The 24,794-nt window shown below is 37.3% G+C and overlaps 4 protein-coding genes across 8 annotated transcripts; 2 read left to right on the top strand and 2 right to left on the bottom strand.

Annotated features, from left to right (window-relative positions):
- Positions 1-7,753: 7,753 nt before the first annotated feature.
- LOC131019802 (uncharacterized) lies at positions 7,754-11,876 on the top strand. 2 transcript variants are annotated; one of them, XM_057948391.1, is made up of 9 exons: positions 7,754-8,135; positions 8,289-8,986; positions 9,515-9,591; positions 9,698-9,863; positions 9,948-10,036; positions 10,141-10,305; positions 10,469-10,546; positions 11,275-11,378; positions 11,537-11,876. In XM_057948391.1, the coding sequence occupies exons 2-9, from the start codon at positions 8,320-8,322 to the stop codon at positions 11,640-11,642; spliced, it is 1,452 nt and encodes a 483-aa protein (XP_057804374.1). In that variant the 5' UTR covers positions 7,754-8,135; positions 8,289-8,319; the 3' UTR covers positions 11,643-11,876. The 2 variants fall into 2 exon arrangements, with proteins under 2 accessions (XP_057804374.1, XP_057804375.1); XM_057948392.1 differs by lacking the exons at positions 11,275-11,378; positions 11,537-11,876 and adding an exon at positions 10,891-11,234 and having other exon boundaries at positions 7,786-8,135.
- A 4-nt stretch (positions 11,877-11,880) lies between these two features.
- Positions 11,881-13,471, bottom strand: LOC131019814 (uncharacterized). Of its 2 annotated transcripts, XM_057948420.1 has the most exons (5): positions 13,245-13,471; positions 13,097-13,143; positions 12,847-13,024; positions 12,663-12,763; positions 11,965-12,594 (listed from the first exon to the last, which is right to left on the bottom strand). In XM_057948420.1, exons 2-5 carry the CDS (start codon positions 13,133-13,135, stop codon positions 12,049-12,051), a joined length of 864 nt encoding a protein of 287 aa, XP_057804403.1. In that variant the 5' UTR covers positions 13,136-13,143; positions 13,245-13,471; the 3' UTR covers positions 11,965-12,048. The 2 variants fall into 2 exon arrangements, with proteins under 2 accessions (XP_057804402.1, XP_057804403.1); XM_057948419.1 differs by having other exon boundaries at positions 11,881-12,594; positions 13,097-13,471.
- A 1,458-nt stretch (positions 13,472-14,929) lies between these two features.
- Positions 14,930-16,830, top strand: LOC131019805 (uncharacterized). 2 transcript variants are annotated; one of them, XM_057948396.1, is made up of 2 exons: positions 14,930-15,101; positions 15,329-16,830. In XM_057948396.1, the coding sequence occupies exon 2, from the start codon at positions 15,335-15,337 to the stop codon at positions 16,634-16,636; it is 1,302 nt and encodes a 433-aa protein (XP_057804379.1). In that variant the 5' UTR covers positions 14,930-15,101; positions 15,329-15,334; the 3' UTR covers positions 16,637-16,830. The 2 variants fall into 2 exon arrangements, with proteins under 2 accessions (XP_057804379.1, XP_057804380.1); XM_057948397.1 differs by having other exon boundaries at positions 14,952-15,210.
- LOC131019806 (protein PIN-LIKES 6) lies at positions 16,822-21,228 on the bottom strand. Of its 2 annotated transcripts, none has more exons than XM_057948399.1 (11): positions 20,846-21,228; positions 20,474-20,739; positions 20,299-20,378; positions 20,100-20,224; positions 19,228-19,349; positions 18,701-18,907; positions 18,189-18,263; positions 17,817-17,917; positions 17,521-17,573; positions 17,212-17,406; positions 16,822-17,134 (listed from the first exon to the last, which is right to left on the bottom strand). In XM_057948399.1, exons 2-11 carry the CDS (start codon positions 20,663-20,665, stop codon positions 17,013-17,015), a joined length of 1,272 nt encoding a protein of 423 aa, XP_057804382.1. In that variant the 5' UTR covers positions 20,666-20,739; positions 20,846-21,228; the 3' UTR covers positions 16,822-17,012. The 2 variants fall into 2 exon arrangements, with proteins under 2 accessions (XP_057804382.1, XP_057804381.1); XM_057948398.1 differs by having other exon boundaries at positions 20,474-20,751; positions 20,846-21,200.
- Positions 21,229-24,794: the final 3,566 nt, after the last annotated feature.

Raw genomic sequence — 24,794 nt, 5'->3', positions numbered from 1 at the left:
AATTGAACGCAATTAAAATAATTCCAGCGGGCGTTGGGTCGTGAGAGAGCTCGGCCGCTGGGAATCATACGCGGGCGCGGAAAGGTGAAGATACTCGACCACTGAACTCATTGCTCGAGCGCAGGGCTTGAATACCCAGCGGGCGTTGGGTGTGACGAGCGGGCGTGGAAAGGTGAAGATACTCAACTGCTGGCTTCATTGCTCGGGCGCTGAAGTGGGAAAGCCAGCGGGCGCTGGACGAGGTGAGCGGTCGCGGGGCGGGGTGTTGAGCTCGATCGCTGGGAAAGATACGCGGGCGCAGGGTGCTAGAGATGGTGCTCGATCGCTAGGTAACCCAACGGGAGTGGAGGAAAGGAGCCCAGCGGTCGCTGGGTGCCGTGCGCGGCTATGGGGTAGCGGAGTCCAACAGGCGTTGGCTATAGCGCACGGGCGTGCACTCGCCCCTTTTTCTCTCTTCTTTCTCTCAAATTCCTTAAGTATAGAATTCCCTCCATTTCAACACTCACTTGCAAAAAGTTATATATTCCTCATCAAAAAACACAAATTCTAACAAAATATAAGTTCAAAATATAATCAATAATCCCTTAATAAATGAACAATTGGGCATAAATCATGCGGCTGCAGGAGCATTTAATGCTGGTTTCAGTGTTACAGTCCGATGAAGAATGTCAACTGATACTTGTCAGGAGTATCAGTCCGCTAATTGCTTTACATTTATTGCTCTCTTGCTTACATTATATTACTAGTACTACTAGTAAGTACTAATTACTATATACTAATATATATTTCAATTACACTAGCACTACACACACTTGCTTTACATTATTGTTCTTACTTTACATTTTATTACTACTAGTACTAATACTAAGTACTAATTACTATATACTAATATATATTTCAATTACACTAGCACTACACACACTTGCTTTACTTTATTGTTCTTGCTTTACATTTTATTACTACTAGTACTAATACTAAGTACTAAATATTATCTATTATACTATATACTTCAATTACACTATCACTACACTCACTTGCTTTACTTTATTGTTCTCTAACCTCTATTATCTATATACTTCTCTACTTGTTTTATTGTTATCATGTCTTATAGTCGTGGTAGTCGTGGCAAGTCCCCTATTACCCCCGAGGAAGATATTGCTAGCACTTCTCCCACTTCTCCTAATTTTTCTCAACAAGTTCCTTCATCATCCTCAGGCTCTAGGAGATTAGCCCCCGTTGCACATGGCGGACGTCGGGAGGCTGCCGATTTGTTAGGTCAACAATATGCTCGAGTAATTCAAGAGGAGGAGGATGCGGCCTTTGCTCGTACTTTGCAAGATGAGGAGGCGGCGGAGGAGGAGGATCAAGCACGACACAATGTGGAGAAGGAAATGCCTCTCCCTAAAGGTAAGGGTAAAGGTAAGGCTAAATCACTTACTTCTAACATTTTCAAGTTACATTTTAGGAGAGAACCCGCTCCTCCACATCCTAATGATGGTCCAAATGATCCCCCGAGGTACAATGCCTATTGTAACTATTGCACCGCTTCTTACCAATGGAAAGCGGGAGGGGCTTATGGCACCCTCTCAAGGCACATGACGAAAGTCCATCCCGTCGAGTCTGGAATTACTCCAAGTCAAACTCAACTACATCCCGAAGCTTTCCGAGGTAGTCAACAAGGTAGTAATGAACAATTATGGAAATTTGATCAAAAAAATGCTCAAGATTACATGGCTCGTTTTGTTTCAATGGAGCATTTGCCTTTCATGTTTGCCGACAAAATGAGTTTTGAACATACTATGCAAAACGCTTATAATCCTGCCACAAAAAAATTGGTAGAACTACTATGTGCAAGGTTATTAGGCGACAAGTCGAAGAAAAAAAACGCGATTTAAGAAAATATTTGAGCAATTTAAAACAAAATTTTTCTATATGTTCCGACATATGGAGTGATTCTTACCAAAAAAAATTATATGGGTATTACTTGTCATTGGGTTGACGAAAGTTGGTTAATTCAAAAATGTTTAATTGCATTTAGAGATTTTAATGAAATACATAATGCTACTAATATTGCTCAATTGATTATTTCTGTTTTAAATGAGTATCGCATTTTAAATAAGATATTTTCTGTTGGATTTGATAATGCATCCGCCAACACCGCCTCCATTCCCGAGTTAGCTGCCGCATGCTTACCCACTTTTAGTGGTAGGTATTTTCATGCTCGTTGTATTTGTCATATTTTAAATAGATGTGTATAAGATGCTTATTATCTTATTAATGATGTTGTTGATCCCATTAGACAAGCCGTTAATATTTTGCATAAAAAAGCTAGTATTGAAAAAAAATGGCAAAAATATTGTCGTGTTAAAAAAATTCGATATACGAATTTTGTTAAAGATGTTTCTACACGTTGGAATTCAACATTTGGCATGCTTGCATCTACCATGGAACATATTGATCATTTATGTGATTTTTTTAGATCAACTCCCCAGGCTAACTTACTTTTATTGCCTTCTTATTGGAGAAGATGTGGTAATTTATTTCAACTTTTAAAGGTTTTTCAAAATGTTACTACTGATTTATCCAGTGTTTATTATTGCACTAGTATTAAAGTTTTAGAACATTGCATGTACATTGGTATTGCTTTAAATGATTGTTATAAAAAAAATGGTTTGAAGGATGTATCATATCAAATGATCCTTAAGTGGCTTAAATATTTTCTTGAAATTCCCGATGTTTTTTTACTTGCTAAGATTTTAGATCCCTACTATGAAAATTGACGGTGTTCATCGCCTTTTAAAAATTTATTATGGTACCTTTGGTGAGATTTATGAGTCAAGATTAAAAAATGATGAAGTGCTAGAATGGCACCTTCCCGTAATAGATGATATTAAACTTAGAATAGATAACACAATTAGAACTTAGTTTAATGACTATGAACAAAAATACATGCTTCGAAACCCCTCATACTCATCTAGTGGTACTAGTTCACAAGGTCAACATTATGGCTCCTCCACCTTAGGAAGTGGTTTTGATCAAAACGAATGGGCTCAAGCTGCTTATTCATTTATGCATAACAAAGGGGCTATACTACTAACGAGCTAGATATATATATTTGTCTAGTACATTTGCTTGAAAAAATGTAGGTGGTCAACAATTGGACGTCTTGAGATGTGGTCCACGCACGAGAGGGAATATTCCATACTCGCCACCATGGCTAAGGAGTTATTCGCGGTCCCGGCCTCTACGGTCTCTGTCGAGCAAGCATTTAGTGTTGGTGGGCTTGTCTTGGACGAAAGAAGAAGCAACATGGATCCTCGAAACATGGAGGCCACCATGTTGCTTGATGATTGGTCCAAAGCCGAGTTGCTAGCTCAAGAGAACCAATGGGATCAAGCCGACGAGAGCCCAAACAATGAATTCACCGAGTCCGAACGATCCGAGGCCGAGGAGGACTATGATTAGGTAAGTTAAGGTAAGAGAACTGCGTGGGCTTTGATTCTTCATTATTCAATGAAGATACGTAGGCCAATCAATTTTAATATTTATATTAAAATTGAGCTCAAGCCCTTAATTATTATTATTTCCCCCCCCCCCCCCCCTATTAGACAACTTCATTTTGGAAATTCAAATTAGTATAGTGAAAGTGTATCAAATATCAATTAGTTATTTAGTTAGTATTAGTTAGTTTACTTATTCAATTTTCAAGATTATGTAATTTATATCAAGATTATGTAATTTGCATCATTGTAATATTTTTTTGGTATATATAATAAATTCAATAAAGAGCTTCATTTTTATGAATTCATTTGAATATTTCATTGTCATTTGTCAATGTGTGTTAAATATTTTTCTTTTATTGTATTTCAATTCAATTGTCATTTAAAAAAAAAAAAGATGACATAAGAAATAGAACAAACTAACTACTAAGTTAGTTTCCAGACATAAAGAAATAAAGACAAACTAGTAGTAGTAAGTTAGTTTTCAATTCAATTGGTATTTTTCCTTTATTATAAATTTCCACACATAAATAAACAAATAATAAGATTTATTTTGAATTTTTGATTGTCACTTGTAATTTGTAAGTTACTAAGCTATTATATTATTTAACATTTTAAGTTGAGTAAATTTGAAAATTATTTTACTTGAGTAATTACAACTTACAAGCTTTAAAAAACACAACATATATTTAAAAATTATATGACTATAGACTATAATATATAAGTAATAAGATTAAGTTATTAAGTAATTTAAGACTTTAAGTTGAGTAATTTTAACATTTTAAGTTTTTTACATCATAATTTATAAGACTATATATAGTATAAGTTGAGTAATTTTAACATTTTTCAACATTTGTAAAGTAAAAATTATGAAATTTATACACAAATCATTTAATTTCATTAATAATAATACAAAAAAAAGTGAAAGACCGGGAACCGCCGGTTTTTGGCCCTGAACCGCCGATTTTCGGCCCGGCCCGGAACCGGCGATTTCGGGCCCGAAAATCGGCCCGCTCAAATCCAATAAGGGCCGGTTTAGGTTCCTGGGGTCCCGGCCCAGAACCGGCGGGCCGCAGCCTGGTGGCAGCACTACTGAGTACATTAGTACTCAGCCCAAATTCTTTTCAAATATTTGCAGGGTAGATGGTTGACGTGCACGGTGCTGAGCTGGGGAGTGTTCCTTGTTCCAACTGCCATCTACTCCTTAGTTGTTCTAGCTTATCTTCCTAAGTAACGACTAGTCTAATCATCGTTGAGCTCAGACTCATTATTTCTATTCCACTGCATTGTTTTAAATGTTAAAGTATCGGAGTTGCGAAATTAAATCTATTCGAATCCTTGGGCATTTACCGTATTACAAACTCGTTTTGTGTCATCGATCTCTGTTATTCTAATAAGCCCTTTTATCTGTTATATTTTTACTTACCCCAAGTTCGGGCTGTTACAACAATAGTACAATTTCTCTTTTCTTTGTTAGTTATGCATCAATTATGTGGATAAGTAGTCTGATTTTATAACTGATGCATTTGTTGTTTATGCACAAGGCGCATACTATCTATGCGACAATGGATACGCAAACAACAAGGGCTTTCTAGCACCATACAAAAATATGAGATGTTTCTTGAAGGAGTGGGGTCCGACGACAGCACGACCCCAAAATACAGATGAATTATTTAACTAGCGCTATACGAGGGTGCACAACACAATATATTGAGGAGCATGACATACTATCCCATTAAGATTCAAAATAGACTAATCATGACATGCTTTCTCATCAACAATTTCATTCGGATGAGATGGTCGTAGACCCAATAGAGCAAGCCATCGATAATTTGCCAAATGACAATCAATTCGTTGAGCCCGATCACGGGAAATTTGTAGATGATGTTGAGCCTTCACAAGTGTGGAGTGCCTTCACAAGTGTGGAGTGCCCATGGGGACGCCATAGCAAATACTATTTGGCAGCAGTACCTACATCAAAATTGTGGATTCCATTTCCTAGAAAATTGCATTATTGTTTTATTCTTTTTTAATGATATAGTAACTTATAGTTAATCAAATTGTGTAATTTAGAGCCGCCATTTTCTAAATAACAAAATTGATTATTATATCTTCTAAAGAAACTCAACAGGTTTAGTATTAATAATATTAATATAATTGACTCTTTTAAAAAATAATGTTAAATAATTGAACTTCTAAAGTGCCTTCAATTATTACCTCTCAAAACAAATTGAACTAATTGATAGTAAATGATTTTTTTTTACTGAACTAATTCAAAATTAAATATCTTGATACATAATAAAATAATAATCTATCAATAAATTGAATTACAATGTTATAATTATAGAAACTGAATAAATATTATTTTATTTTTTTATATATGTTTTTTTTCTAAAGATCGAACATGTTTAAAATTTTCATTTCTTATTTTCTTCTTTTCTTTTCCTTTTTTATTTATGATATTTGGATTTATTATATTATGCATTTCTATTTATGTATGTATAAAAATGTATTAATAGAATAAAATAACATTACTATCAAAATACATCAAATTATACATTATAGTTTATTTTAAGAAAATTATAAAATGATTACATTACAAATAATAATAATAATAATAATAATAATAATAATAATAATAATAATAATAATAATAAAGCTATTTTTTAATGCATTAATAATTTATTTTAATTAAATAATATTAACATAATTATAAATTAAAATTCAGCAACAAATAAATTAGAATCAATTGTTCTTTTCTAAAAAATTACAATATAAAGTTCTAAAAAATTCAAATTAGAACATATGAGCATCTTCAAATACGAAATTACGACTCTCAAAATCCAACAACGAATTTGTTCATCCTTAAAACATCTTAGTATCTTCAGCAATTTAGGGCTTCCAATCGACATAATCATGTCCATGGGCAACAACTCACGCTCATCCTCAAATTCCCTAAGCGTGAGAGATGTGAAGGTTTAGGGCTTTTTAACTTAGATTTTTTGACATTTAAGCGGGAAGAATTTTAAATTCATAGATACATCAGCTTTATTGTGCCACCTCAATTCATAAATAATGATTTTCAATTAGGTTATTTTCTATGTTGGCATTATTATGCCACATCAGCTTTAATTTCATTGAAAAAAGTCGTTGTGAGAAAAATCAGAAAAAATCGAAAGGTGGGAATTTGTTAAGAGTTCGCATATTTTACGGCAAATATCCCTTTATTTATTCATATAATTTATTGACTTATTTAATGTCAATTCTTAATTTCAAAATATTTAGAATTCTTAATAGAATCTTTCTCAACATTTATATTTCTAAAATTTTCACATTTTATTATTATTTAATAAAAAAATTAAATATAAAAATCGTTACATTTATTAATAAAATATTAAAATTACACTATATACATTATTCCCCGTGCATCGTACGTGAGGCATACTAGTAGATAAAATAGTTAGAGGCTGAATTGTGAATTAGGACACAAGTTAGAATAATTTAACTATTACGTTATTATCTCTACGCATAATTCAATTACAAATATAGATGTTATCTTTGATTATAATTTCGACTGCGTATGATATTAAAGATTTCTAAGGGTGCGTTTACTTTGGTGGATAATTTTATCATTGAAAAATGAGAAATAACAAAAATTTATACATTTAAATGCCTTATTCTTTTCTAACATTTGACACAAAAAAGAAGTTCATCATTTTTTCATCCTTATTTTCATCAAAGAAGAAAAAATGATAAACTTTTTATGTCAAATATTCGAAAAGAAAAAAAAATACATAAATTTCTATTCCCTCCGTCCCACTGTAAGTGAGACCTTTTTTTCGGGCACGTGAATTAAGAAAGGTGTATTTTGTGTGTAGGTGAAAAAGTGAAAAAGTGTTTAAAGAGAAAAAATTTTATTAAAAAAGAAAATGTCTCACTTACAATGGAATACCAAAAATAAAAAGAATATCAGATACAGTGAAACTGAGTGAGTATTATTTTTCTTTTTTCAATAATAGATTTATCCATCAAAATAAACCACCGTAATTATTTTAAACAAGAATAGAAAATTTTAGTTTATGGGAGGTCGAAAGTTAGTAGAGCAGGAGGTGGGGCAGGAATATAAATATTCCGTGCAACCACGAATTTTTCAAAGCCATCAGGTCAGCTGTCCGAAAATTGTACACACGTATTTATTTATTCAAAATAAAAAAAATAAATAAAAACGACCCGCCAGAAATAATTTTCAGCTACAATAATGTAGACTGTTGGCGAGAAATAATATGGTAAATAAAAATGGTTAGTTTTGCAAGTGTGTATAAACAGCAGGTGTGATTGTCCGTACCCTTGTTTCTCTCTCTTCTCGCTCGCGCTCCTCCATAGCCAAACAAACAGAGAAGAGAGAGAGGCTTAACAAAGGGAAAACGCGTATTCAACGTCTCGCCGCCGTGATTTTCAACGTTGCCCTCTTCTGATTCTCCGCTGCGGGGCCAACAATACCACCGGTGTCTCCCTGATTTTGTCATCGCGCTATTTGAATATGTCCTTTTCTCATTTAGGGTTCTTTTTCCGGCAATGAATCAACATTCCTCTTTCTGAACCGTAACGATCATCCACGGATTTTCGATCTCCAAGGTACTTCTTGTGCATTTCGATCATCTTTGCAGGCGCCTTTGTTTCTTTTATCTTCCTTCTCCTATTATTGTGATCGTATTTTGTCAAATTTGTTCTTCTTTCCCTTTCCCTTTCTCCGAAATGTATCTGATCGATGTGATTATTGTTAATTAGGGTTAGGTTTAGGTCTGGGACGTCCCCACAAATGGAAGCGTCCGGTGGAAATTCGGACGCTTACAGGAGCTCTTCTTCTTCATCAACGTCTTCATTTTCGACTACTTCTAATCATTCCCGAAGAAATGGGCTGCATATTTCTGCTTCCACCATTCTCCGATCGCCCTTGTCCACCTTATTGGAGTACACCGGCTTCCTCAGAACCCGGTCCAGTAATTCGGAATCCGACTCTTTATTGAACAACGGTGCCAACGCCGGCTTGCGGCTGCTTTCAAATGACTCTGCACCTACCCCTACTGCAAGCAGCAGTGGCAGTGCAGGAGAGGTTTCCATTAGGATAATTGGTTCTGCAGAACACGACCATGACAGGGTTGGCACTGCTCTGCATTCGGGGCCATCTACTGCGCAGACCGAGTCCTTTTCAAGGCCCGTTTCTAGGTCGCCGTCTGGAGCTTCTGTACTGTCCTCATTGGAGAGTCAGGTTGATTTGCGAAGTGATAGAGAGTCTGTGGACGGGGCTTCAAATGCGACAAATGCAGGTGGTGACGCAGACGGTGCTGAGGGAGTTGGCACCAATAATAGGGATTCTTCCTCCTCTTACCAGAGGTACGATATACAGCAGGCTGCTCGATGGATCGAGCAGGTCCTTCCTTTCTCGTTGCTTCTGCTGATTGTATTCATACGTCAGCACCTGCAAGGTATTATTCTCTTCTTCATCGTACTTTAAGTATTCCCAATTTTGGTTTCCGTTATTGATGTGGCCTTCTTTAAATTTTCTAGTGTACTTATATCGGTAGTATCTGATTTGTGCCAATCATATTGAAGTTGGTAATACTTTAATTGGCCTTGTAGTTTGCTAATTATTGCAAAAAATTCCATTCTTGCTCCATATTGACTTTAGCCAACCCCTGCATGAATATTTTACCATGTAACATGACAGCTTTGAACTGCTCTACGTAAAAAACCTGCAATTACTTTTGTTTCTTATCGAGTTGCATGCACTTCTTATTTATCCTTTTTAGACTGGATTTAGGATTCCCATCCGCTTGTTGAAATTTTAATTCTGCTATGAGTTTTAGAGTTCTTTATCTAGTTTAATTTCTCTGAGAAAGCTCTTAGTATAAGGTGCTTTTCTGCGTTGTTTAAATAGTTCTTTATTATACCTCTTCTCCATCTATTTTATGAAAAAGATCAAGATAATTGATTGACTTGTTTTATATTTGCAGGATTCTGTGTTACTATCTGGATTGCTGCTTTCATGTTTAAGTCAAATGATATTGTACGGAAGCAGACAGCACTAAAGGTACTTGGTGTAGATTTTCATCTCTTTTGAGAAATTTTAATCCATTTTCTGTTAAGAATGAAATTCCATTAGTCACTGTTGACAAGGGACTGTCTTCCCTGTTCAGGGTGAGAGGAAAATAACGACTCTTATTGGCATCGTCATTCTTTACTCACTTCATGTTTTCGGGTTTTACTGGTGGTATCGAAATGATGTGCTCTATCCTTTGCTGATGCTGCCTCCAAGAACCATACCTCCTTTCTGGAATGTGATATTCATTATCATGGTGAATGGTGAGTCCTTTTCATCAATCTCTGTGATTTTGTAAAACTACTTGTCAATAGTTTGACCTTGTTCATTGGCATGCACCTTTTTAGATACACTTGTCCGTCAGGCAGCAATGATCCTCAAATGTATGCTCTTGATATATTTCAAAAACAGCAGAGGTCGAAACTACCGTAGGCAGGTAAATATGTCTGTGATTTTGTTAACTAGACATGTGTAATTGCCAGTATTGCGCAATTGTTTTGGAAAGTGTATACTTCTAATAGAAAGATTGTCGATTCACAGGGGCAAATGTTAACTTTAGTTGAGTACCTGCTGCTTCTTTACCGTGCACTGCTCCCTGCCCCTGTTTGGTACCGTTTCTTTTTGAACAAAGAATATGGGAGTCTTTTCTCATCGCTTATGACTGGATTGTATTTAACCTTCAAGCTTACTTCTGTTGTCGAGAAGGTATCAACAAGTATTTCAGCCAAGTCTGTTCTTGACTTCTTGTCATGATTAAATTATAGGATTTGTAGTAGTAGTCAGTAGATTTTCTCAGAAGTCCCTCTATTTTCCTTATTTAATTAAAACCCATACCTTTAGGCTCTACTAAATTTATTGACGTATTCAGGTCCAATCATTCATTACTGCTCTGAAAGCATTGTCAAGGAAAGACATCCATTATGGAGTTTATGCTACAACTGAACAGGTACTCATTTATCTTTCTATGGCCTTAGTATCAATATATTCCAGATTGTTTGATCTGCTGTTAAGGAAATTCACTGGCTAAAACCCTTTTTTTTCTAATTTATCCAGTTAAGGGGATATACATATATATTGATATATACTGGTCACTGATCTTGCTTCCACTTTAGCACAAGCAATTAAATTCCTTTAATGTCAACCTTTCTTTACACCTTGCCTGTGAATGATTATGCCCGTTGCCTTTACATGTGCACCTTTTGAGTATGCTAAATGCAATACAAATGTACTTCAAAAATGTCTGATGTCCTTTGGCAGCATTACTAACCACTTGATTCTACCTTGCAACAGGCCTGAAACTGAACTTGCAAGATAAAATTGAAAAGATGCTTGCTTATTGAAAGATCTAACAACATCCCCACAGAGAAATATAAATTGTTCCCCAAAACTTTTATGCTGCCATTCTCTTTTATGATGATGTGCTCTTGCACTGAAATGCCGTTGTACTGCATGTTCTCTCTATATATTGTTTCCTAACCGATAACCATGTTGATGCTGCTCCATTTGTGCTTCAGCTTGATGAAAAATCCTATTCTATGTCATTCGTTTTCATTATCTTTTTGTGGGTGTGGGCTCTTAAGATTCTTCTAGCTGCTCATCTAGCCTTCTCTGATAATTACATAAATCATTCATCTCCCTTAGGGGATTGTTATTGAAATCACAAGCTTAATGCAGGTCATTGCAGCTGGAGATTTGTGTGCTATTTGCCAGGAAAAGATGCATTCTCCAGTCCTTCTACGTTGCAAACACATATTTTGTGAGGACTGTGTTTCTGAGTGGTTGGTTTTCTCTTCCTACCTTTAGTAATATCCCAAAATATGTCGAGCAATTGTAATTTCTGCTTAAGCTCCAAATATATTGCGATAGCAAGACATGTATTTGTATGCCATCAGATTGTGCATTCTCGATTTGAGCTATTGTCATTTTGTGTCCCCAGGTTTGAGAGAGAACGGACTTGCCCTTTATGCCGGGCATTGGTGAAACCAGCTGATCTTAGATCATTTAGTGATGGGTCAACTAGTCTATTTTTTCAGTTATTTTAAATCCAGGAAGTTTTGTGCTTTGGAGGCTTTTAATCCTCAACTCGAAGCAGCTCTGTCCTGATCACACCATCTGCATAGAAAATCTTGATTGTAACTGTTCTGTTGCCATTGACACGGTCATATGTTGTAAACAGAAAATGTGTGTGAATAGCTCCCTGTAACTGGAGTTATGTTCACGGTCAAACAGTATAAGCAATATAGCATGCGGTATATAAAAAGCACAGTTTTGATCAAGTGTCTTTCTTTCAATTGTTTACTTGCTTGCATGTGGGACTGTAATCCCTCTTTACAAGGATGTAATTGTGATGGACCAATATGGCAATGTGCATATAAGATATAGTATTCCTTCACCTGCTGTCACTTATCTTTATTGAAATAAAAGGATCAAAGCAGAAATAATATAGGTTCATTGATAAATGGAGAGCCCTGGTTTCCTCTTCAACCCCATCTCCACTGCCTTCATCTGCTCCAACCGTGCTTTCAAGAACGGAAGGTCGAAAGTGAAGTGTGATATCAATGGCAAAGAATTATTCATCTGCTGCTGCGGAGCAGCTTCATCACAGACGGGTTTGAGAGTTGCAGACGCGTTGCAACAGCTTTTCTTGTTTCTCGACTTGAATTCAGAATGACAGTTCTCCAAAGCTAGTATTACTGGTCGCGATGAACAGTTCAAATCTCTAACCGCGGCTGTGACTTTCTTGTCAGCAGTTTTCTCTTTTCTCCTATGTCTCAACTTTGCTTCTTCCCCATCTTGTGACAGATCAACTGTTTTGCTTGCTCTGATAAAGGGGTTGCTGCAGCCTGCAGGAGCAAAGTCGCGGAATGTCTTGAATTCTTTTGGTTTGGGATTGGATTCATGCTGTCCTAATAGCTTCCGCTTTGCAACCAGTTGTGCTGTTGGTCCCAAATCCTTTGCATACGACATTAAGCTATCCTCGTAGTTGATGTCTCCCTGCCAACACAACTTATGTGTTTGTTATTTGAAACATGTCATCTACATGAATGAGATTTAGATCCTACCAAAACCAGTGGTTTGGAACTGCTTGAGCCTATTGGATCCTCCTTCTTGCACAAGTATGTCTCTCTCCTATCTGCTACTTGAGAATTTGACACTCCACTATCTGCATATATACGTACATGTACATTGAATTGGCAGCAGATAGATAATTTACCTTAAACTAGATAAGTTGGAACACAAAACTACCAAGATGAAACCGAGGGCTCTTTCTACTACTTGTCCGAAACGTTGAAGTTGAGGGCTTAGCAATGGAATCACTCAAAGCCTTTCTCATAGATCTTCTTCTTGCCCCCGAGACAAAGTTTTCAGGATTCGTTTTAAGAACATGAAAGACCTTATTAGCTAAGTCGTGTATAGCACGCGCCTGTGCCACAGTAAAAGTGGATCAAATGGAGAGTAATGAGCTAGTCGATACATGAGAGTGGGTTCGTGTTACCTGTCTGAAGTAAGTGGTGCTGGAGGAGTTGAAATGCATCGCGTTTTCTGGTATGAGAAACACATCATGCTCCAAAACACAAACCAATTAATTTAGGAGAGGGTTGTGAAACATGAAACATGAAAGAGAGAAGCAAGCAAAAGCAAACCTGGAATTGCTGAAGATTGTGGTACATCCCTTCGTGGAGTTTAGCCCTCATTGTGCCGAAGTCCATAGGCTCCTTAATGATCTCATAATAATCCTCAACCTCATTGGGATCAACTGGTTGAGCAAATATCTCGTATGTATCTCTCCTAAAATACAATAATTTGCATCAATTCTATGTATTTAATTTAAACTAGCTAGATAACACAATTCATACTACTGGTTTCACCTCTGTAGTGTATCGAGAACGAGCTCAAGTATATGCTTTGGTGGCAATACCGATGCATCATCATCATCATCATGGTTGAGAGATCTCCACTCAACTGTCACCATTCAAAACACACACACATACATATAAGTGCAGAAATGAAGTGTGTGTGAAATAATATAATTAAACTCACCGAAATCAGCATTTTGGGGGCCTTTCCAAACTTGTTTGGCTAATTTTGAGAGTGGAGGTAAAGCTGCAACTGCATTTGAGTCATCTAAGTTTTGACGATTGTCAAGGGCTGAGATTCGAGGGCTCCTCCTCCTCTGCCCTACTTTCCTACTGGAGGAAGACATTGGAAGATGGACAAAACTCATGCTGCTTAATTTGCTTTTAAAACAAATATTTGTTATGATCGAAAACGAGATCACATATATATATATATATATATATAGTTACTTATTTGTGTATTTGGACAAGAAAGATTGAGAGTTAACAACATGCATGCCGTTAGTAACTTAACATTAACAATCATTGCTCCCATCTTTAAACTCGGAATCCGATCTTACCATTATTCCATTTCTTTGCATAACCGTCGTCGGGAGTTTTTATTAATAAAATAAAGATAAATTAATTAATGAGTAAAATTTTGAAGTAGCCAAAATGAAGCATAAAACACAATTTATGGTCACACATTGAAAAAAGATAAAATTTGGCCATTTTTATTGATTCGGATGTTTTTATCCTTAATGAGGCGGACCGGGTAGGATCAGGCACGCGGGTCGCGTGCCGGGTCGGGTTAGGCACTTATGACACTATTAGTGCCATAAGTGCCAATATTTTATTTTGCCATAAGTGCCAACGGAAATCCAAAATAAAACCAAGTAAAATGGTCATTTTGACACTTATGGCACTAATACGTGCAACGAAAATAACAGTAATAGAATCAAAAAATCATAAATGGATCATCTAAACCCTAAATCGAACATTTAAACTCTAAATGGATAATCTAAACCCTAAATGAAACATCTAAACCCTAAATGAAACATCTAAATCCTACGGGGAAGTGTTTAAAATGATTCTTTTGGCACTTATGACACTATATTAGTGTCATAAGTGCCAACGAAAATCCAAAATAAAACCAAGTATTAAAATGATGCGTATGGTACTTATGACACTATTAGTGCCATAAGTGCCGTACGCGCAGTGAGCGCTGGTTTTTCCCCGCGAGCGCGCAACTCACCCATAAGCTTTCAGCGGCCGCGCAATCATTCAGCGGTCGCGCAATCATCCCAGCGGCCGAGTAAAAAGGGCAAATTAGATATACCACCTAATTAATGGTCATATTTTGATATTTTAAGATTAGGGGTCAAAAATTGATTTTCAATATTCATTATGATCATTTTACTGATCATTTTACTACATTGTTTTTTAATTAATTTGATATTTATATTTATAATGACGTGTTAGAAGTAGCAAAAGGGTCAGTAAGTCGCACAACTCAACCACCATTTATTCCTGAATTTGTCAATTTCTGGCTTTTTCTTTCCCTCTTTATCTTTTCATTTCTACCTCCGTTCCTTTTTTTTCTTCTTTCTCATTCACAGTGCTTTTGGTCTTCCGTCGCCCACCACCACCATATCTATGTATCAGGTATATCGCGCTCTCTCTCTCCACCGCCCCCAATCGGATCTAGCTGCCCTACTCCGACCTCGAATTTTCTTCAACGCTTTAATCTTTCCGATTATTGATTGTGAATGAGGTTTTGAGCAATTAAGGATGATGCATTTTGGTCGTTGAATTCTAATTATGTTCATTTCCGATCTGTGACCTAGATGAATCTATTCATTTTCAGTTATATGTTGTGTTGTGATCTGCAGTTGTGAATGGATATGGAATCTCGGAGTAATTTGGGGGATTCCTCCTCTTGTGCTTTATGCCATAGAATTCTTTCATCGGACAATGAGGCTGACGAGATTGACGCTATCAGTGTATGCGGTGATTGCAAATTTTTGTTGCTGGAAGATTTCGACACGGCCTCGGCCTCGGCCTCGCCTGATGTGTATCGTAGGAGAAGGAGTGTATCAAGGAGAAGATTCGACAGCTCTGAGTCCATGGAGAGTATGTTCTCGCAGCAATTTTCACAAATGATCAGCCTCGCAGCACGGCAAAACCCCTCCAGTGACGATGCTCATTCTGTGGAAGGAGTGCGGCAAAGCCAAAGTGGATCTAGAAGATGGAGGAGAGTCTTGTCTGATACCGAAAGTGAGGGTTTTGATTCTCTCTATGGTGAGTCTGAGTCCAATGCTAGCTTTAGGAGATATAGGGCTGTTCATGATAGTGACTCCGATGCTTCAGTTGATGCTCGGAGCGAGATAGACAGTGATAGTGATAATGATATCGACCCCATGAATGCTGGTACTTTCCAATGGAATTCGGAAGATGACAGTGAAGCTGAAGCTCAGCCAAATGTGTTCATCAATTGGCGCAGCCCCCCTCGAGTTATGGGTACATTTCCTCTCAGTATACGCCAGCGGATACAAGCACACACTGGCGACTTGTTAACCAATTTGGAAGAGTCTTATGTTGGGAATTCGGGGGATTATCTTGATGCCAGAGGCTTTGAAGATCTTCTCGATCATCTTGCTGAAAGTGAAAGTTCAAGGAGAGGGGCACCTCCTGCTTCTCTATCGTATATAAACAATCTGCCATGTCTCACCATTAATGGAGACAACAAGCAGCAGGAGTGTGCAATCTGCAAGGACTCCTTCACTCTTGGCATTCTTGTCAATCAGCTTCCCTGTTTGCACATCTATCACCCTTCCTGCATCTTGCCGTGGTTAGCTGCAAGAAATACATGCCCGCTTTGCCGCTATGAGCTTCCAACTGATGAAAAAGAAAGACATGGGATAGTTGATGATATCCATGAGCATGAGCATCGCTTGATTGACGATACTTCTTTGGATGATGCAGCTGTAGTGGATCAACTCTCTCAACTTGAGGTTGATGCAGGTGCAGGGGACGCTCCAAGAAATAGATGGTTCTTCCTTGCTGCTCCAATTGTCAGTATTCTTGGCATATCTCTCATTCTGTGGTTTGGCGATTCTTCTGCAGCTAGATTGTGCCCAAGTGGGCCACCTCCTTGCCGTCGGGATAATAACCACAGGAGATGGTGGTCGTTTTTCTAACCAAGCTCAATCCAGCATTATCAATGGCCTTTTTTATGAATTACTTAAGAGTTATGTCTGTTGTATATGCTTTTTATGTTTCATCTTAGACTACTTATTCTGTATTTATATTTCATCTACTCCTCCTTGTATTTTCTGTGTTATATGCTGATCCAAGATTATTGCTATAGTCAAGAAATTTGGGGTTTGGAAAATTTCATCATGTATTCATATAAAATGAATAGAAAGTCGATACAAATGAAGCATTTACACTGCACAGGTATTTTTCACTTGTAGTGAGTGATCTGTCAAAGAACCACCTATACACATATCCTCACAATTGGCAGTTTAAAAAACTATAGCCTTGATTTTCGAAGCCCAAGGTGAGTTGTACACCTCAAAATAATATGTTGATGTAAAGAATAATCCAACCAGCCATTGAAAAAACAGCAAAAATGTGAACCCAAAACAGGACGGATGCAGCCTCCTTCCCACATCCTCGTAGATTGGCAACAGCCCCTGTAAATACGAATTAATGAAAGAGTGTCAAACACGAGCAAGAATGTGTGATTGATCAATCAAATAATAAGGCTTACCTGCAAGCACAGAAGTAGGCATTGTGTGTTGGAGTAGGAGCACAAATCTGAACATTTTATCACCGGGGGGCAGGAATCCCAGTTTATCAGCCAACATGACAACACCTAGTCCAGTTGGAGGAACCAAGCACAATCTCCCAAACACAATGGCTGCAGTTGTCCGCATACCAATTTTTGCGCTCCCTCGCCCTGGCCCTGCATAGCAACATACATATGCAGTCATTTCTCGTATCATGCCATAGCAAGGATATGCTGATGATGATAGGAATAGGACTAGGCAAATTATAGATAACTGATGTAGAATCTTACCATCAACGAGGTTGCCTCCTAAAGCCAACAGTATGCATGGGATCATTGCTTCTCTGATAACAAAAAATACCATCAGAATATAATCACCAACTTACAATCATTCATCAACAATACACACGCTGGCCCCATCCTCCCATATTTAATCTAGTGCCATTGAATCAAACCCACTTGACTACAGATGAATGTTCTTTTAGAGAGAATGCACAACAAACACAAATTGGTTAATAGAAAATGCCCTAACCAACGTATCAACAAAGATTAATCAAACAACCTCATTCCATGGAGGGAGAACATACCCAAGAATCAAGCAGCTGTCTGTAAAAAAGTAGAGAGGAGCATCTGGGGTGAATATTAATTTCTTTAAGAAAGGAACACACCCAATGAATATCGCGACGACCTGTAAAAAAATTAAGATTGTAAGGAAGGTGGAAATTCCACATATATTATACGCCATAAGCAAAAATAAGACAACAATATGCAACAACTTTTTCTATTAGCTAGTGCTCATGGATTATAGTATGATTGTAAAAATTGGATTACTTAAGCTAGAAACTATATGGACAAAAGAGATTCAAAGAGATATGAGATATAGGTTGAAATTACATTTGCAAATAGGAATACCCTGAATCAGCAAGCAAACAAGGAAATATTGAAGGAAATAGACTTACGGAAGCAATAATTGGTGGTTGAACAATTTGCTTGAGCTTCAGTTTTTCATAAATATATTTCAGAAAATCTTTGATCTGCACGGAGGGAAACATGAGGTCAGAGATTAAGTAGCAAACTAGTAAAGTAAATGCGGTTGCATGTCTAGTTGCTCATCAGAATTTATATAGTAGGTCCAATGCAGTGAAACTTAGGTGCATGGTAGACCATATATCTTATATCTAGGTTTGACTACCATTGCTGATATCCTCTATGTGAAAAGTCCACACCAAATTAGCAATGATTTAACAGTAGACAAAGAGGAATTACAGAAGATTGAAGCTGAATCCATATCCTTCATCCTAGAAGTTCGGGAGACTATGAAGTAGTGATTTAGCAGGATCAATAGATTTTAAAACCTATAAACTATGAGGTCTTTCCAAAACGCCAATATGGAGCCAATATAATGGTCAAATTGACATATGCATACATGAAGTTCCATTCTATGCAGAATAGGTATTCCGTAAGTTCTCACTTTGTCTTTTTTGGTGGAACTTGAATAAACTGGTGTTGCCTCCTCAGCGAGCAAGGGAAGTCGCTCAGGAGAATCATCACTAGCAAGTGCTCTAGGGCTATTTCTTGCAGAATTCTTCAAGGTTAGATTTCCATCTTCAGCATCATATCCACCAGGAGGAGGGGCAAGCATTTGAAAAACATACGTATACAGGATAATTGCGCCAACCTGTGAGAGAAACAAATTTTGAGATCCTTTGCAAAGAAGTGCTAGAACTGTGCAGAGTGGTTATAACAAAGAGCATCAGATCAATAACAGTTTGTCTTCTGTCAGACAAATATCTAACTTCTACTTTTTCAAACATTACTACAAAAATGATTTGATAGGCTCTTTCAAGAAAGCATAATGCATGATATTAACATGAGTAGAAGACATATACGAATATACAGCTGTAAAAGTTTGCCAAATGTATTGACTTCCTAGGTGGGAGAACTTGCTAAATACGACCAGAAGTAATCCAGAGATCCTCAACTGTGAGAACAACTTACCCATTGGCCAAATGAGATGTAAGCATTTCCATCTTGAGAACATTTATCAGTGTCACCAAATGGATTTGATTTATCTCGACATAATGCAGCAATCAAGACAAGAGGCACATTCCCAATATTCCCTGAAAATAATGGAAATGATTTAGAGGACCCAGGTTAACATGCTGGAATCCATTACAAAGCATGAATTATCAGAAATCATAAATCGAAGGGAATTTTTTTTTAATATCTAGCCAATGTGTGTTAGGAGAGGAGAAACCATTGACATTCATCATAATTGGACTTTTGATGTAAAAAAGGCTGCAAGTTAACAGTTTAAAATTAATTCCTCTGGGTAAGTATAGAAGCAAAGTATTGTTTGACATCCTGGTCTTATCAACTTTGCAAATTTGTCTTCTTTGTATTATTCGTTGGTAGTTTCAGTTAGTTCCAACGCAGACACTAGGACTTTCTCTGGCTTTGTTTTCAAGAGATGGTATTCATATACCATATGACTACTAGTGTAGCCAATCATCCTGTATTATTTTTAAGCATTACTTTTATTCCAACAGAACAAGTTGAGCTACCTTCAAGCATTGATGTATCATCTTTTTCTACACAGAAGTTGCATGAGGAATTTCATAAAGCATAGATATGGAAAACTTAATCTAGTCCATTAGAGAGGAAGTGTATCCAATATGTTCTACGGTGCATCTATAGTACCACATTCATCATGCCATCATCTACCTGTCGTAGTAAAATATTCACCTATCAATGTACCATGGATGATACAATTGCAAAAGAGAGTACACCTGAACCAGAAAATAACTTGAGATACAACTATTTGTGTCCTCCACTCATAATTACAGAAAGGTACAGCACTGAGTACTTACCTATTCCAATTTGTACTATTGTAAACTTGAAGTATGGGTAAGGAGGACGGACAATGGATGCAATAACAAAACCTATAATGGAGCCTGTTATAGAGGCAATCACAACATTGACAGGAATGAACCACCTGCAAAACGAGAATGTTGAATGAGCACTTATAATAGTTATTTCTAAAATTTGTTCACAAACTCAAATTCTTACCATTCAATCATTTTCTCAAAAGTTATTGCTTGTCCCAATTGCGAAAATATCAAACATGGGAGCAGAAGTGAGAAGACCAGCTGCAAGAAGTAAATTGTGTGAAATTTCACATTTAGTTTTGAATAGAAAATCATGTGTGAAGTCAAGAATTGTGAAAGAAATAAAAGTCGGTTACCCCATTTAAGAGCTTTCTGCCATTAGAAGGCAAGATATTAACATACTTGGAAGCCATAAGAAGGCCCAGAAAGCACATGGTAAAAACTTTGGCTATGGGCAGAACCGCAACCTTCATTGTACCAAGAACTGACTGGCCGCCCTTTTGGGGCTCGGTTAGGACCTCGATCAGTAACCTCTGCACCCCTTCCATCGTCGAGAGAATAAATCTCTATCTCTACAGTTGACTTGAGACAATAACGAATTGGCACGTATTGCAATTATGATCTAAGAAAGATTCTGGATCAATCAATACCAAAATTCACCTGCCGACTCAAGAAGATAGAAGAATATAGGGAGAGGAAATTGAAAAAGAAAGGAAAGAATAAATTACAGAGGAAGGAATTGACAGCGGCCGTTGAAGTTCCAATTCCAATTGATTCCAAATCCAATTCAGTTATGGAGCAGTGATTAGGCGATGCAGGAGTAGTCGAAGAAAAAGAATGAATCGTAAGCGAGTCTGCGAGTGATATTTGTAATGAAAAACTCGGAATTCACGGGGAAGAAGGAGCAATTGTTGTGTGATTGTAAGTCGATGGCGTCGCTGGCGCGGTCTCTTCCTGATCATCAAACACCTCCTTCTCTCTCACAATTTCCTATTCGCGAAGACGGTAAGTGGGGCCCAAACCCTTTTCCAGAATTTTGCTGACGAATCTTACGTTAAATCGAATCAAATTAGAAAAGCTATTGCCGCAATTAAGAACTCCCTTCTATTCGTCTCCAAAAAAAAAAAAAATCCCTTCCATTTTATGTGGTCCATAATATTTTAGAACTTGAGAAAAAAAAGAGCGAATTTTGAAAATAGCTTATTTTTTTTAGTAAATTTTAAAAGTATCTATTAAAATAAATTTTTTTAAAAATACTCACACTTACTATTTTACCCTTGCATATAAAAATTTAAACACTACTCTTTAAAAAATTCGCTCATTTCACAACCAGTCGAATTCACAACCTTTTAGTTGTGAATTCAAGTAATCGTGAATTTGAATTTTAAAATTTGAATTCACAACCAAAACAATCAGTTATGAATTCAAACTTTAAAACTCGAATTCACAACCAGGATTTATTTTGATTGTGAATTCAAGTAGTCGTGAATTTGAATTTTAAAGTTTGAATTCACAACCAAAACAACTAGTTGCGAATTCGAGCTTTAAAACTCGAATTCACAATCAAGATTTATTTTGGTTGTGAATTCAAGTAGTCGCGAATTTGAATTTTAAAGTTTTGAATTCACAACCAAAACAACTAGTTGTGAATTCGAGTTTTAAAACTCGAATTCACAACCAACACTAACGATTCAGTTGTGAATTCATCGAGCAGATTGTGAATTCTAGTTTTAGTTGTGAATTCATAAATTTGGTTGTAAATTCAAGAACATTAAGTTGTGAATTCATAAATCTAGTCGTGAATTCAAGAACATTAATCAATTTTCAATACCCCAGCCACAAGAAGTCACCCAAAAGAAGAGAGAGAGCTATTAACACATTACATTCAAAATATACTCCCTCTATCCCATTAAAGTTTTCCACATTTCCTTTTTTGTTTCTCCCACTATTGTTGGCCACTTTCCTAAAATGGAATTATTTACTAGTTAATTAAGCTTAATTAGTTAATTTAATTAAGTTTTATAATTAAACCTAAATCCTTAAACACACCCACAGACACACACAAACACACATAAACAGTCAAACACCACTTCTCTCTTCTTCTCCTTCGCCCTCCCCCTTCTCTCTTCTTCTCCAGCGGACAACGACAGTGCCGACCGCCGCCCCGCCCCCTGAAAACCCTCTCACTCGCCTCTGCTCTCTCCCTCTCTCTTTCGTTACAGATCTCATGATCTCTCTCCCCCTCCCTCTCACCGTCGCATCCTTGGGCGATTCGGGGGTTCGAAGCTCGCCGCCCAAATGCATGAGGTCGTGAGCCGATTTGGGGGCTAGGGCTAGCCTGTGCGCCGATTTGGGTGAGGGGCGAGGGGCAAACACCGGCGCTGGCGTCGTCGCCCAGATGTGGGGGCCTAGGGCTCCAGTTGCCGGCGTCTTGGTTGTTTGCCGGCGGTGGTGAGGCCGCCGGTCATCTCCCTCAACCTCCATTTCTTCTCTCTGAAACAAAATGAACACAGCCACCATGGTTTGAATTGATTTTTTGGTGAAAATTGGATTGAGGAAATTGAGAAAAATTGGAATTATTTTCTGGTTTTTGATTTTTGGCTATGCGATTATCAGCGACAAGGAATTTTTTGGTTTTTGGGACGACCGCCGCTGTCGCTGTCGCCGTTGCCGGCAGCTGCAGTGAGAAGTAGAATGTGGACCATATCTAATTAACTCTTTAATTTTATTGGACCACACTTAATTAATACATAACAATTTCCTTCTTGATCTCCATAGCGAAAAAAATGTGGCCAACTTTAATGGGACGAAGGGAGTATAATTTATTATCAATATTTCGGGCTGCATAGCTTTTTTGGCATTGTAAAAATATTGTAGCACAACAATATGGTGAAAACTTGAAAACTTGTAAATTTTGATTCTTTTCCACAATACTTTTTTTTAAATGAAAAGAAGAAAAATACAGATGAAGATGTCTGAAATAATGAAATGTAAAGCGCCTAACAAATCAACTACACAACAGTCTTTCTGAAACATAGTGTTAAATGCAGCAATGCATTTACCGGGAAAAAAGCAATTGAGCAGAATTGTAATCTTTGCCTCTCATGGTATATCAATTTTCTCTCACTATCCATTCAATCTAGAAAGGAACAAGAATTCATTTCATGGATTCATGGGTGTAACTAGAAGCGGGCGGGAAAAAGAATTGAAGAGAGGAGCTTAATTCTTTTCCACAATAAAAAGCCCTAATCTCCACCTTAAAAATTCCAAACCCCTCCAATAATGCAGCAAAATCCACCATCTCACCCAAGTCCAATTCCACCAACCGAAGCCTTAATTCCAGCCGACGATCAGTGACTAATCCAATGAATCAGTGCAGCTTTGATCTGTCCGCCAGAGAGATAAAGAGGGAGATCTTCGCTAGCAGTGGTGTTGCGACCACCACGCCGCCGGAATCGCTACTCTGTTGCGAACGACGATGACGACGAAGGCAGTGACGGACGAGCGATGAGGACGAGAGAGAGAGAAAGAGAAAGAGTAAGAGCGCGGGTGGGGGGGGAAGAAGAGAGAGAGAGACCGAGAAAAAAGAGATATGGATTTAGTGTGGGTAGTTTTTTAATTTTAATCTTAAGGGCAATTTAGTCATTTAACATAAAAAAGTGGGTAATTTTTAAAAAAATTATTTGAATGGATAAATTTTAAGTTTACTAAAACAAAATGACTACTTTCATATATTGACTAAAAAAAAAGATTATTACAACTTTTGTAATATAATTTCTTAATTTTTAATGTGAATGAGTAATTAGAAATTATTTAAGTTAATAATCAGAAATAAACACTGGTAAAGCATGAAACCAACACCTAAACTAGAAAGCAATAAAGGAGACAAGATTTACGTGGTTCGGTCGAGAAGACCTACGTCCACGGTGGTTTTTTGGGGGTTTTCCACTATAATTGAGAGAGTATTTCACAGCTTACAAGTGATGAGAATGAATTGATCCGATCCGATCGTAAAGTTGCGGCTTGATAGTGAAAGATAGCATCCCCCACAAAGGAGCACGTATGCCACTATTTATAGATTACATGTGGAGGGTAAAATAGTAAAATCAACGCTGGAGCATGCGCCTTGCGTGGTCGGGGGCATAATAGTAAAATCGCCTTCACGCGGGAGATTTCCCCGCGTTTCTGGCGATTCCTCTGGCGAGGATGATTCCTCTGGCGAGAGCTATCTCGCTGCTCCACGTGATTCCCCTGGTAAAGACATTCCTCTGTTCCGCATATATAACTCCTCATCAGCTACTCCCCCCTAGTCTGGTTGAACCGGGTATTCTTCGTGTTCAACCAGCGAAGTATTGTTAAAGCCAGTGCTGTGCTGTTTTCCTTGATCCCTGCAAATCATGAAGACATAAGAGTTCTAATATTGTAAGAAAGCAAACATAAGCATTTTCCCATTGACTTTGGAATTGTAATTCCAAGTTAGATTTCCTTCTCGTGAAATGGCATGTTTATCCCTTTAATCAAAGTGCTGAAATTTATCTTTAGAATTTTTGTTAACTCCTCCTCTGATGATTTCTCTGACTCCTCAGATTGGATTTCTCTGATTTTGATATGGTTGATGGTTTCCTTATGACATCTTTGCATTCGTTGACTGGTGTTGCCGTAATTTCTCTGACTCCG

The sequence above is a fragment of the Salvia miltiorrhiza genome, chromosome 4 (genome assembly GCF_028751815.1).
Source record: "Salvia miltiorrhiza cultivar Shanhuang (shh) chromosome 4, IMPLAD_Smil_shh, whole genome shotgun sequence".
NCBI classification, from domain to species: domain Eukaryota; kingdom Viridiplantae; phylum Streptophyta; class Magnoliopsida; order Lamiales; family Lamiaceae; genus Salvia; species Salvia miltiorrhiza.
Note: the sequence above shows the minus strand (reverse complement) of the source record. Positions and strands in the feature narration are given on the sequence as shown.

Excerpts from the sequence above, each read along its gene's own strand:
- LOC131019814 (XM_057948419.1), bottom strand. The coding sequence starts at position 13,135 with ATGCATTTCAACTCCTCCAGCACCACTTACTTCAGACAG. Across the intron at positions 12,764-12,846 it reads GAGCCCTCGGTTTCATCTTG|ATAGTGGAGTGTCAAATTCT; the intron begins GTAGTTTTGTGT and ends GTATATATGCAG. Across the intron at positions 12,595-12,662 it reads GTTCCAAACCACTGGTTTTG|GGAGACATCAACTACGAGGA; the intron begins GTAGGATCTAAA and ends TTGTGTTGGCAG.
- LOC131019805 (XM_057948396.1), top strand. The coding sequence starts at position 15,335 with ATGGATATGGAATCTCGGAGTAATTTGGGGGATTCCTCCTCTTGTGCT.
- LOC131019802 (XM_057948391.1), top strand. The coding sequence starts at position 8,320 with ATGGAAGCGTCCGGTGGAAATTCGGACGCTTACAGGAGCTCTTCTTCT. Across the intron at positions 9,592-9,697 it reads GGAAGCAGACAGCACTAAAG|GGTGAGAGGAAAATAACGAC; the intron begins GTACTTGGTGTA and ends TTCCCTGTTCAG. Across the intron at positions 11,379-11,536 it reads GAGGACTGTGTTTCTGAGTG|GTTTGAGAGAGAACGGACTT; the intron begins GTTGGTTTTCTC and ends TTGTGTCCCCAG.
- LOC131019806 (XM_057948399.1), bottom strand. The coding sequence starts at position 20,665 with ATGGAAGGGGTGCAGAGGTTACTGATCGAGGTCCTAACCGAGCCCCAA. Across the intron at positions 19,350-20,099 it reads AATAGTACAAATTGGAATAG|GGAATATTGGGAATGTGCCT; the intron begins GTAAGTACTCAG and ends CATTATTTTCAG. Across the intron at positions 18,264-18,700 it reads GTTCCACCAAAAAAGACAAA|ATCAAAGATTTTCTGAAATA; the intron begins GTGAGAACTTAC and ends CCCTCCGTGCAG.